General features: G+C 36.5%; 1 protein-coding gene and 1 long non-coding RNA gene across 2 annotated transcripts; one reads left to right on the top strand and one right to left on the bottom strand.

Moving 5' to 3' along the window:
* Positions 1-7,768: 7,768 nt before the first annotated feature.
* Positions 7,769-8,508, bottom strand: LOC148691371 (uncharacterized). Its single transcript, XM_088683879.1, has one exon. The coding sequence runs from the start codon at positions 8,348-8,350 to the stop codon at positions 8,150-8,152; it is 201 nt and encodes a 66-aa protein (XP_088540005.1). The 5' UTR covers positions 8,351-8,508; the 3' UTR covers positions 7,769-8,149.
* Positions 8,509-9,887: 1,379 nt separating this feature from the next.
* LOC148691370 (uncharacterized) lies at positions 9,888-11,499 on the top strand. The gene is made up of 2 exons (XR_015955615.1): positions 9,888-10,366; positions 10,456-11,499. It is a non-coding gene; the product is annotated as an uncharacterized LOC148691370 (long non-coding RNA).
* Positions 11,500-13,012: the final 1,513 nt, after the last annotated feature.

Genomic DNA, 13,012 nt, shown 5'->3' with positions numbered 1-13,012 from the left:
TTTTAGAACGAACACCACCACCCGTGTAGCAAAAAACATCACGAGCCGTTCAAGGCAACTAGGGTGCAAGTTGGACTAGTGTTTTTTCGATTGTAAAAGTTTAAATCCGAACTCAAAAATTTTGAATCTGCATATTTAAAAAAAAAAAAATTAAAATGGAAATTGGAAGACATTTAGAGATTCCCAGAATTTTGATTTGAATCTTTCAGAATTGAATAGTAACCTTTAATAACATTACATTGTGAGTTGTTAACTTTGATTGAATTTTCAATTGTGTTTATAGTTTTTAAAATTTTAGAAATTAGACTGCTAGATGCAATTTTGACTTTACATGTCTTTCAAATTGTTAAAAGTGTTAGGTTTTATATTTATCCTTGTAAGATTATAGAAAGTACTTTATTAGAGTCTCTCAATCTTTTTCATTTAAAAGGGGACCAGCTGGTAGCTTCGTCATGACAGTTCAAGTCCAATTTTTCAGGGTCGGAAAGAATCACAAAAGCATTTCAGCCTATCTCTGACTATCATCGTGTGATTCAACAGTGTTAGGAATCAAACTAGAACATGTCGTGCGAAATACAGGTTTGACATTCGTCTCGAACCACTGAACTATCCTGTAATTGTTAGAATGTCTTAGTTTTGAAGTATAGAATTGTTGTTTCATTCACATGTTGTTAGATTTAAAGTGTATAAATGTAAGTTCTTAAAAGTAAAACACTGAAAACATATGATATAACTTTGGATAGCGGGGAAAGAATAAAAATAAAACAACATTGGTCTCAAGCCCAAACCGCTCAACGGCAGTTAGATTTATTTTAGTTTGTCCACTTAATAACTATTTTTCTTCAATAGTTCGGACTAGTTTGTTTAAAGCTAGAACTTAAAAAAAAAAAACTGTGTCAAAGCTAGAACTTAAAATTCAGGCACATTATCAAAGAAATTCTCCAGAGTCCAATGGTCCTCCCACAGTTGATCAAGATTTTCTGGGAGTGGTTCAACAATATCTGGGAGGCCACCGGCATCGTCATTCGTTACTTCTTTTCCTCTTTTCTTCAACGCTGGTGCAGGAAGCTCACAGCAACCATGTTCTTCATAGCATTTGCTTTTAACTTGTTTCTCGGTCTCAGGTCGACCAGTAGAACTCGCTTTCTTCTTACCAAAGTCATACAGTTCCATCAAAGGAGGAAGTGGGTCGGGAATTTCGTACAAACATGTTACTTGATGTTCTGTTTTGCCATTGGGACCTCCAATTTGCTCAGCAATGTCCTTGTTCTGAGCCTCCAGATCGATGTCTTCGCCGTTGTTCTTTGCCATTGCTGCTACGAAGAGTTTTTTTTTTTTTTTTTTTGTTTTGTCAAAATAAAACAAAAATCAAAACCGGATGGAAATAAATATTTGAAATAGAAAATTAAAGCAATGGTCCTTGAATTTTGGTCTAACTGAAGCTTTGGTCCTTGAATTAAATATTTGTAAAAATTAGTCCTTGAACTTGCACAGATCGAGTATTGAATAAGATAATACTTGATTACTTAAAGAATGAGTAAGAGTTCATACTTCAAATTGTTAGTTGACGATTTATATCATAGAACTTCGTGTTTATAATTAGAACTATTTATATTATAAATCACTTATTAAATATTGCCAATGTAAAAAATCAATTAAAACTAAGATCGTTTAATCTCGTTTAATCATTGAACTGTATAAAGCAGATGAACAAAATTGGTAAAAACATTATGAACCGTATATGTATTTTTTCACAATAGATTGACTATACGACCTTAGTTTTAATTCATTCTTTTTTGCAAAAATGATCTTTACAGAGTAATTCATAATATGAACGATTCTTATCATCAAGACAAAACTATGTGATTCAAACACAAAGAGTTTTGAATAGAAGTTCCTACTCATCCATGATACGGTGTTGCAAAACAAAGAGAATCACCAGTCTAATTAACTTCAATATCAATCTAAATAAAATAAAATAAAAATAAAGATAGGTGCACATGTCAATAACATATTCAAGAATGAGAAGTACATGCAATTGACTAATCTTAACTACAAATTGGTACTAAGACAAACCTTATAAGTGCTTTCCAAGAAGTAATATCTGAAATCTGGATTGAAATCTATGAAGAAATCTCTATGAATTTAATTGCATATCGGGTTTGAAAAGGTTGAAGGTGCAGCTTCTGGCCTTGAGCCATCTTTTTATAGCGCCCATACTCAGTAAATATTATTTTTGTTTTCTTCTTTTATGGTATATTTTGAATGCGTTTTATCTGGAAAACACCTAATTGTCGTCTGGAATATATCAGGTTCAATGTTTTACAACTTATTCATAACTGGAATTGTGGAACATATTATTACTTAAACTTTGATCCTTAAAACTCGAAATGCGACCGGAACATCTACCAAAGTGACTTCAAATCAAACCCAAGACTTGTGATTCATAGTATTATACGTGAAAGAGGATTTTTCATGAGCTTTTACCGAATGGAACAAGAAAAAACTAGTGTTCTAAACGTCCAAGCCTAAATGCTAGGTAGCTAGACACCGTCACGATTAATCCCTAGGCGTTTTTAAGAAAAATAAGAAAGAGTACCTAGATCTACGTAGGCATCCACCTAGCCCGCATAAACTAACCTTGGCACCAACCTAAACCGCATAGGTCGCAACTATCATTTAGACATAAAATAGATAATTTTCATTTACATGTCAATTTTTCACTAAATTGTAAGAAACTTATTGGATACTTGGATGAACGCTCATTATATGTTTGTTCCATATTTCTTTTCAACCCTAAAAAAAAGTCAGCATGACATTTCAGACCAATAATACAATAGAACATATGTGTTTTAACGTTCCCACATTGCAATTTATAGGTTTATATTTTCTTTGAATCCAATTTCATTTTAATAGATTTTCTTCCTTGGTGAATGACATGTTTGTGTTTGTTTTGTTCCTAGGTTTCAAATTGAAATTTGTTGCAAATAATAAACTAAAGATTTTTTGTTCCTTTTTTGTTGTCGATATTCATGTTGTTGTCCTAGGAACTCCTTTTAGCCTTTCCTCTTCTTCCACTAATTATTCTTTGTTAATCCACAAAATTTTAAATTAACAATTTTTCTTTTAACAAATGATATTGTCTACACTAACGATAAGGGGTGGGCTTAACCTCACAATGAGCTAACAATAATGTAGTTTAAACTCGCATTTGGCGAGAATCAAACTTGAGACCTCTCAATAACAAGTAAAGAGGAATATGACTAAAACATAGTAATAAATGGCTTAAATTAACCGATTAACCCCTATGGTTTTGCCTTTTCTTATTTTTTATCAAAAGATAATGTTTTTCTTTTATGGAAAAATATTAATATAATAAAATATAGATTTTTTAATACAGGAGAGTATATATAGAAGTTTTATAGGTGAATCCATATAGTTGGATACAATGAATGATGTAAATGCATGAATGTACCAAGTGGGTAGTGATTCACACACTCCTTTTTACCTTTCACACATCCTTGTTAATTTTTATCCATTAATATTTTCAATTCATTAGTTCCAATGACTGAAAATTGAGAGAGGTGTGTAAAAGGTAAAAATAGATGTGTGGATAGCACCACCCCAAATAAAAATATATGGAATGTATTACTAGCAGGCTAGTAGGTCTAAAGTTTTCACAGACCTCCCATACAACCTTTATACTTGAACAAAAATCTTTAAGTGATGGATCAATACATTAGCACATGATTGTTATTATGTACAATATTAGTTCTTAGAGATACAGTAACGGGAGAGTGAAAGTTTGAACCTAGAACATAGTACGTTGAAGAGGAAGAACCTATCGACCAGGGCAATCCCCTACTCGCATATATTAGTACATGATGTGATGATCCAATTTTGAGAAAATTGGATGTTATGCTCTTGAATGAGCATTAAATTAGGTTCTTTTTTCTATATGAGTGATATTGGGGAGATTGGAGAAGGACTTAAAGATAGAACCTTGAGTGCAAGGGTAAATGTTCTTAACCACTTTAGTTACCAGTCCATTTGCATTAGGGGTGGACCAACATCGGTGAACATTCTCCGAAGATTATAGATTTAGTGTGACGACCCGTCCCTATTTTCTATATAATTTCTCCTCGAGTGTGTAAGTGACGATTATGTCTGGTTAACTAGGTGACGTGGATGTATATATGCAATTTTAAATTATTTTATCGTCTCTTTTCTTTTGAAAGTTTGACCCGTACCTAACCTTATTCACCAATTATTTTAGTTCCTATTTTCCCTAGCCCAATCAGATTATATCTCTCTCTCTCATTCGCCCAATCAGGTGTTCTCTCTCTCTCATTCTCGCACCTTCTTCTTCCTTCTTGCACCCGAGACACCATCACCCTTGAACGCACACCAAATCTTCACAGATCAAGTTGGAAATCACCACCATCACACTCTTCTCGACCTCATGAACCCAGTCGTACCATTCGATCGTCGAACGAATGAGTTTTAACTTGCCAACTCGGAAGCTCCGACTCGGTTGAGTTGGTATCGTTGTGATCTTGGCGAGATTACAAGGTTTTAGGACATGAGGGAACATCTACTCAACTTCATAGAGACCCTAGACTAAGTTTGGGAAGGAGTGGACTTCGGATCACGCAAGTTCGAGGAGTTTCAGTTTTGGCTAGAACTTTCGAGGGATTTTCAGTTCGATTTTGGATTCTTAATAGGTACGAACTTGTTCTACTCCTCAAGAGCTTCAAATCCATATAAATTTCATGGATTTTGGTTGAGAAATGAGCTAGATATTAAGGTTTGAAAATTTTCCCAGAATCCAACGAACTAGATGGCAAAGCTCATTGGAGAAGACAAAGTATATTCCGTCAAAGTTGATAGAATATTCTAACGGCGTTAGGTAAGACCGTTAATATTTAATGGAGTATTCCACCGATCCTAACGGAATATTCCTAACGTCCGTTAGGGTTTCCGTCGCGCATGATGTGCACGTGCCTGCGCGTATGGTCTTGGGTTGGACGGCGCGTGAGGGCACGTCCGGCCTCTAGCCGACGAGTGGTTTTCATGTGCGGGTCCGTGACTTCGAGTAGAACATTTTCGTATATTCAAACCTTCCGTTTGAGCAAACTATGAGATGTTATTCTTAGATTCTTGCGTATGTGCTAATTAATTAACTAAAAATAGTTGTTTCACATATAGGGGAGACTTATGCCGAGGACGAGCACGGACAAGCGAGGCTAAGGCGCTACGATCCTTCGACATATCAGTGAATGGGCATTTGTTTATATATATATATATATATATATATATATATATATATATTACGGTTTCCAGAAATGTTTTAAATTGATTATGCATAGCATGCCATGATTTAAATGTGTTATATTTAAATATTGCATTATGATGGAATTTGTGATTATGTCAAATGATCCTATGGAGGCGCAGGTAGGTAAAGGTGAGTTATTATGTGATTAAAATGGTTGCATTATATGAGCATGCATATATTCATTTAGAGCTTATCATTGCTGCACCCCCGTGTTAGTACTCCCGCCATGGGCCAGGGCACAACCTTCACGTGTATGTTCACCTCCCGCACTGCACGCTCACCTTAGATCCAAGTAGGTGTTAGCCTGTCGTATTGACTGCATTAGGCAGTTTCGACTCGTAGGTGAACCGTGATTTATCGCTAGCCATCACGTGATCGTAGCACTAAAGCTTACATATTTACACTTAGCTTGTCATACAGGTCATATTAGGTGACTCCGACTCGTGTGCTAGCATAGACTGATGAACAATAGGTCCAGTCGTACAGGTCACATTAGGTGGCTCCAACTAGTATGCTAGTTAGACTGATTTCACACCTGGCTTACGCTTATTATTGTTGAGATATCGTGGCATGGCATGCTTCCATTTTCACTGCACTCAGGCATTCTTTTTCGTACTTATGTAGTATTATTTTCTATAAACTATACGAGTTTTACAGTGAGGGGTTATTACTTTCAGAAAAGAGTAACGTGTTTTCTAAAGTTTTGTTTTTGCCCACTCACCTTTCTGTTTTTCACCCATCCAGGTCCTAAATAGCCGTTCTCTTTTGGTCTCACACGGGGACTAATCGACGGTTCTGACACTCCATCAAATAATGTAGGGATATTTTATCTTTAGTTGTATATTTAGTACTTAATCAATTCGACTGCACCTTTATGTAATCTATGCTCTGAATGTTTGTAGTTGGGTTTGACAACTTCCGCATACTTACTTAATAAGTTTTAATTTGGTTTTTACTTGTTCACATTCTTATTTACTTCTTTTGCACTCTTGGCTATGTCATTCTCACGCGACGGCTAGAACACCTCGATTTCGGTCGGGGTGTGTTATTTAGCTATACAATTTGTACAAATTCATTGGTTTTACGGTGGAATCGCAACTTTCTTCATGGTATTAGATTAAGTTGTCTCGTGTGTGAAGTCCAACGGCCACACGTGCTCCATGTCACCTGATTTGTGTTGTCCACGTGCTTGAAAATTCACCACATGTGAAGGGCTGTGTTGAGAGTATCAATCCCACATCGGGGAAATGAAAGACCTTGCACATGCTTATAATTAGTTGGACTACTCCCTATATTTCTATTTGGTTTTATGCCCCTAAAATAAATATAAATTAGTAAATGAAGAGAATTGTTGGTCTCACATGTGATTAAGTTAGGGATAATATTGATGTTGGACCATTGACCTGTCTTTTTGAAGCTCTGACACGAGAGAATTACTTGCAACTATGTCAAGATGTAGCGTGGATCTATTATTCTAGTAGATAGCGTGTTAAATTTCAGCACATTATTCATTCACTAAATATTCTTTTCATAGAAAATTAATTAATATTTGTTGTGATCCAATACATGTAAAATCCACTTGTCCTCCTTATCCAAAAGAAAGGGATAGAAATTCCTAAACTAGAAAATTCAAAATACCAGGTGCAACGAGCACAAGAAGATCCAGACATGCAGTCAACTGTCAAGCTCTCAGCCATGAAAGCACCCAATCATTCATTTACACACAAAAGGAAAAATACTCCGATCAAAGAAAACAAAAGCGACACATTAATCAATTTTTTATGGAGCCAAATTATTTAATTAATTTAGTAGTCGAACTAATGGAATGACAATTTTATTTTATTTTTTGGGCTGTTCGCACATTAAGCAGTATGTGGGCAGGGTTTAGAACATCGTGAGACGGTATTCATGTGGTTGTTAGAGTTGCAAGGACCTTTCCCTAATACGAGAGGGCCGGGATGGCGCACCCCTTGTGTACCAATTATTGTGTCTAGAGCAAACGTTAAGTAGTCAAGTGTGGAGCAGATACCTGCTGAACTGAAAGTATCTAAGTAGTAAGTTCAAGATAACTTCCCCTTTATTCCGACTTCCCATTAATAAAGAAAGAAAATCAGCCTCGAAATATTACTTGTACAAACGATATTATTTACATTAAAGGATAAGAAAGTGAGTTAAATCTCACAAAGAACTTGTAATAATAATGTGATTCAAATTCAGTTTTTGCAAGAATTGAACAAATCTCTCACTCTCTAATGAAGAAGAATACCATTCAAAACATTACTTGTAAGAGTGAATATTTTTACCCAACCGATTTATAAACCCGTTACAAATGATAAATAATTCGTGATAACTATCCAAGTCCATGCATATAACTAAAATTATAGCTCAACCACCACAAGAACTCAACGATACCAACACAAATAAAGAGAGAGATTTGCAATAATTTGAGCTCAATGAAAACCCAGTTAATTTATTAATCATGGGTTAATTTTGCAATAATAATGGAGCAGATTATGTAAATGATGTACAAGTTCAACATAAACCTGAATCACTTGGAAAATGGAAGATTAATCAACCCCAAAAGAATAACTAAATAAAAATTCAACCTCTACCAACCCAATTATCATATCATTAACAACACCACCTCAACAAATTAAAACATCACAGCTCTTAAAATTAAAGAAAATTCTTCAAAAAATAAAAAAAATAAAAAATCTGGGGTTGTTGGGGGTGGATCGGGTACGGTGAGTAATCTAATGGCGTTTTAACCTTGAAGACTTCCTGGCAAATTGGGAGAGCGTGTGTACGGAAGGTCTACCTGGTGAAGCGGAGTAGGGAGCTGAGGAGGCGAGAGAAGCCGAGGCGGAGACGCGGGTAGAGACTGCGGGTGTACACGGTGGTGTGGTGGAGGAGGTCTTCGACGGTCTCCACGAACAGGTTCAGGCTTCGGATCGGCGGCACGTAAAGCGTCAGAGGCACCGCCGAGAATGCCACCGCGAATAGCAGCTGCAGCATTTCAGCTTAATTAATTTCGGACAAATCAAAAGGTCCAGAGAATTGTTTCGATTTCGGAAAAAACAAGAAACCAAGAAAAAGATTACGAGGACTCTGGGGGTCTGAATTTCTGGTGAAACAAACACGATTTGGTTTTTGTTTTCGTGTTTTGTTTTTTTTTGGGGGGGGGGGGGGGATGGGTGCCGAAGGGAGAGAGGGAGAGAGAGAGAGCGACTTTTCGAAGAGAGACAGAAAATTGAAACTTTCTTACTCGTCTCTGTCCTTTATAATTTTGGTAAGTGGTTTTGGACTCTAAACATGGGGCTGCTTCTTTATTATTTTATGGTTTTCCAAAAAAGTTTCTCAAAAAAGAAAAAGGTTTTTCAATTTTTATTGGTCGGTGGGGTTGTAAAACCAGGGGATGTTTCAAGGTGTCTTATCCACGTGTTTATTTTTACTTTTTACGTACTCTTCTTGATTTTTGACAATCAAATTAAATAAATTAAAAAGATCAAATAACTCATGTTTTATTGGACAATATTGTGCCACCAATTTTTTTTTTCTTCAATTTTTATAAAAACTTCTCTAAGCCCCATATGACTTTAGAAAATATCTTTTTTTTGCTCAAGAAATAAAATTAAGGATGAGTAAGCAATTATACAGCACCACCTAAAATTACAGTAAAATTAAATATGCAGTTCAAGATGGACAATTATTCCACATCATCTAAAATCATAGTAAAATTAACATATATAAACATTGGGTTACTAATCAGGAGCTACACCAAACAAGAAATAAAAAAAATATAAGTAATTGTTATATTAATAACTAGGAGAAAGCATGGTGCTAGCCGATCTTGGCGAGGGTACATCAAGCGAGGCAGAGGAGGAAGAAGAACAGTAAGATCCTTGGAGGAAGCATTTTTCGGCCAGGGGAAATAAGAGCTAGTTAGGGTTAGAGAGTCGTACTAATAACATGTTATAAATAGGCAAAAGTTAGAGAGAGAACCTTTGCTAGGGACAGGAGCGAAGCGGGTGTAATGTATTACACTGTTTGTTTTCGTAATTGTAACATAAAAGGATTGCAGGTAAAGAAAGGAAGGAAGAGATAATGATATTATTACTTTCACTTCTTTTCTTTTCTGTGTGCTGAGATCACACATGGAGTGCTCTTTGTGACAACCCGTCCCAAATTTTCCATGTAATTTTCTCCCCGAGCGTGTAAATTGATGTTTATGCCGTTATTGGAAAAGTGAAACTTGACGCGGACGTAGTTATTTAGCTTTTAAATTATTTTTCTTGATACCGTAATTAGTTAGTACTCGTTGTTATGAATGCATGAGCGCGAGTTAGACCCGAATCGGAGTTGTAACGAAAAAGTTACATTTAGTTAAAGTGCGTTAACAACGAGTAGAATTGTACACATGTGCGTTAATTATTTAGTATTGGAAGCTACTGTTTTTTATAGGGTACGTTAGATTTCATCTGATTTCAAATTGTACAAATCTTATCACCTTTTCCCTTTTTAAAACTTGTTCCATGCCTTATTTTCCCTCACCACCAATCATTTCATTTCCCACTCTTTTCACCCAATTAGACACTGCTCTCTCTCTTCTCATCCTAATTAGAAAACTGTCTCTCTCTCTCATCTTCTCATTCTCTCTCCCTTACCCGTAACTCTTTTTTCTCTGCAACAACAAGGATCAACTTCAAAACTTCACAGATCGACCTTTAAACCTCCACCATCATGTTCCTCTCAAACCCATCTATACGAACCGATCATGAAATGAACAAGTTTTGAGTGTCCAACTCGGAGCAACTCGGAGCTCTGACTCAGGTGTGGATTCTTCGATGTTTTTCCATGCGAGTTACAAGGTTTTGGGAGTTTTGGAAACACTTACATAACTCCCCATGGCCACTAACCTAAGTTGGGAGAGGAGCCAACATCGAAGCACTCAATTTTAAGGAGTGGAAACTAGGTCCAAGACTTTCGAGCTTTTTCAGTCAAATTTCTGTCCATTTTTTGGACTTCCAAAAGGTATATACTTGTTCTACTCTTCATAAGCTTCATTTCCATATAAAGTTTGTCAAAGATGGTTGAGAAATGAAGATTTGAAATTTTTCCAGAAACTGGTGAAAATTCCCCAAATTCTGACAAACCAGATTGTGGCGGCGACGACGATAGAGGTCCACTGGAGAAGAAGACAGAATATTCCTTTAAAGTTAACAGAATATTTTGACACTGTTAAAGGTAACTGATGCCGTTACTGTTTAGCGGAATATTCCGTCAAGTTTAACGGAATATTCGCCTAGGGTTGCTATCAGTTTGTCAGGCGCGTGTGGCCGCGACCTGTCGGCGCATAAGGGCGTGTCCGACCAACGGCCGACGTGTGCTTGACGTGTACAGATTCACGACGTTGAGTAGAATGTTTTCATATATTTAAACCCTCTGTTTGAGCAAACTATGGGGGATTTTCCTAGCCTTTTACTACAGGTCCTAATTAATTAACTAGTAAAGTTATTTCACATATAGGTGAGGCTTACCCCGAGGAGGTACGAGGACAAACAAGGTTAGGAGGCTACGATCCATCGACGTATCAATGAGTGGGCATTTGTTTTTATATATTATATATAAAGCTTTATAGTTTCCGCAAATGCTTTGAGATTTATATTATGTCAATATGCCATGATTTATTTAATTTTAAAAATGCTATCATGACGTTGAGATTTATATATTGTCATGGCATGTTCATACACTTTATACTTGCTCATCATGCATGCTTTCACCGGTGTAGTACTCGCCTTGGCCAGGGCCAGGCTTCACGTGTATGTTCACATCACACCGCAAGCTCACCTCAGATCCATTGTAGGTGCCAGTCCTGTCATACATGTTGCATTAGGCAACTCCGACTTGTATGTGACGCGCCTAACGCCAGTCTTCATAGCTGATCACTCTATGGCGTACGAGGAATATCCGGCGGTTTTGATATACCCCTAAATAAATGTAGGAGCTTTTCCTTTTGTGTACTTAACTAGTTTGACTTCACTACTTATGTCATCTATGCTCTGAACACTTCTGTTTTATGGGTTCTTCACACTACTGCGCACTCTCTACTTTAGATTAAATAAATGTTAGTTTTGGTTTAAATTTATCCATATTTTTATGCTTCACTTTCCTTTTTGGTTACGTCACCTTTGGGTGACCGCCAGCATGCCTCGACTCTGGTCTGGATGTGTCACTCTTTATATAGAGCCACATCCTTGAATATTTACAAAAGTGAAATGAATGCCCTTTGAATAAACTCATACAACAACAACATGACTACTATTCTAAAGTCTTCCTCACCTTTGATTAACAATATGTGGGCATTCACTCCCACAACTTTTATAACAAAGGTCTTCCTCACCTTTAACTAAAAACATGTGGGCATTCACTCCCACAACTTTTACAACAAAGAAAACATTTTCATTGATATTGTCCATTATTTAGAGTTTTGACGTTGTAGGATGTTTCATCCTCTTAATCCAAGCAAAGTAAATAAACAATTCAATCCAATTGGTTTTCAAGAATTTGGGAGATTGATTATTCAAAATATCCACATAATTGCCTCGCCGAGAGATTTCAAATTTCATCCAATTTAATTTACAACTAATAATCAACACTTAATAGAAAATAAGTATGTCAATCAACACTTAATAATAATCCAATCATCTACATCTAAGGGAGGGCAAACGGGTCTAGGACTCGCGGATCCGGCGGGTACCCACAATTTAGGGCGTGTAAGGAGGGGGTCCAAAGTTTCAAAACACAAAACGGGGCTAGCCGAGGTAGGTATACAAATTTAGAGGGGCGGGGCGGTTCTTAAAATAGGAGGGAACGGGCCCCCGGCCCAACCTGTTTCTAGAATAATTGCATTGTAATTTTATCTTAATATGAATCATTCAGATTTTATTCTAATCTGAATCATTCAGATACTCAACTATTTATTCAGTTTCCCTTTCCCTCAATCTCTCCTCTTTACTCATCTCCTCTCACTCAGACGTCAATCTCTCCTCCGTCCATCACCATCATCATCAGACGTCGATCTCTCCTCCTGACTGGCTCCCACCGTCCTAGTTCTGTCCACCGTCATCATCATTAGCTATGTCCGCCCCATCATAATCAGATCTCGATCCAAGGTCACTGAAATCCTCTCCTATTTTTTCTTGTCAATTTATAGGGAAATCCTTCATTTTTTTTGTGGCTTGAATTTCTGAACGCATGCAAGAAATTGGGAATAGGAATGCAATCGTGATCGATGATCTGGTGCTCCTTGATTTCAGATGCGTCTCACTCATTTACTCTCTCGAAATCAGTCTCTCTCTCTGTCAAACTCGAAAGCATTTTGTTGGGTTCTTGAATCTTGACCTTTGTTTTGTTCCAATTTCAAATCTTTTGTTTAATTAAATTGAATTTGAATATATATATATATATATATATGTATGTCATGTGATAGTTCCAAACTTGCATATATTTGAATCTTCTATTTCATACTTGGGTAATTTTAATTAGATTATGTTTGGTTGATAAGAAAATTATAATTCCAGTCAGTTAAGTTACCCAGTTGCATTTAGTTTCGTTGTGCCTGCGCAACATGATTGCTCATTGGCAACCAAATTGAGAAATTGTGTGTTGTGTTAAATA

This window comes from Pyrus communis, chromosome 14 (genome assembly GCF_041283825.1).
Source record: "Pyrus communis isolate YQ-2024b chromosome 14, ASM4128382v1, whole genome shotgun sequence".
Lineage (NCBI taxonomy): Eukaryota > Viridiplantae > Streptophyta > Magnoliopsida > Rosales > Rosaceae > Pyrus > Pyrus communis.
This window is presented reverse-complemented; position numbering and strand designations above follow the sequence as displayed.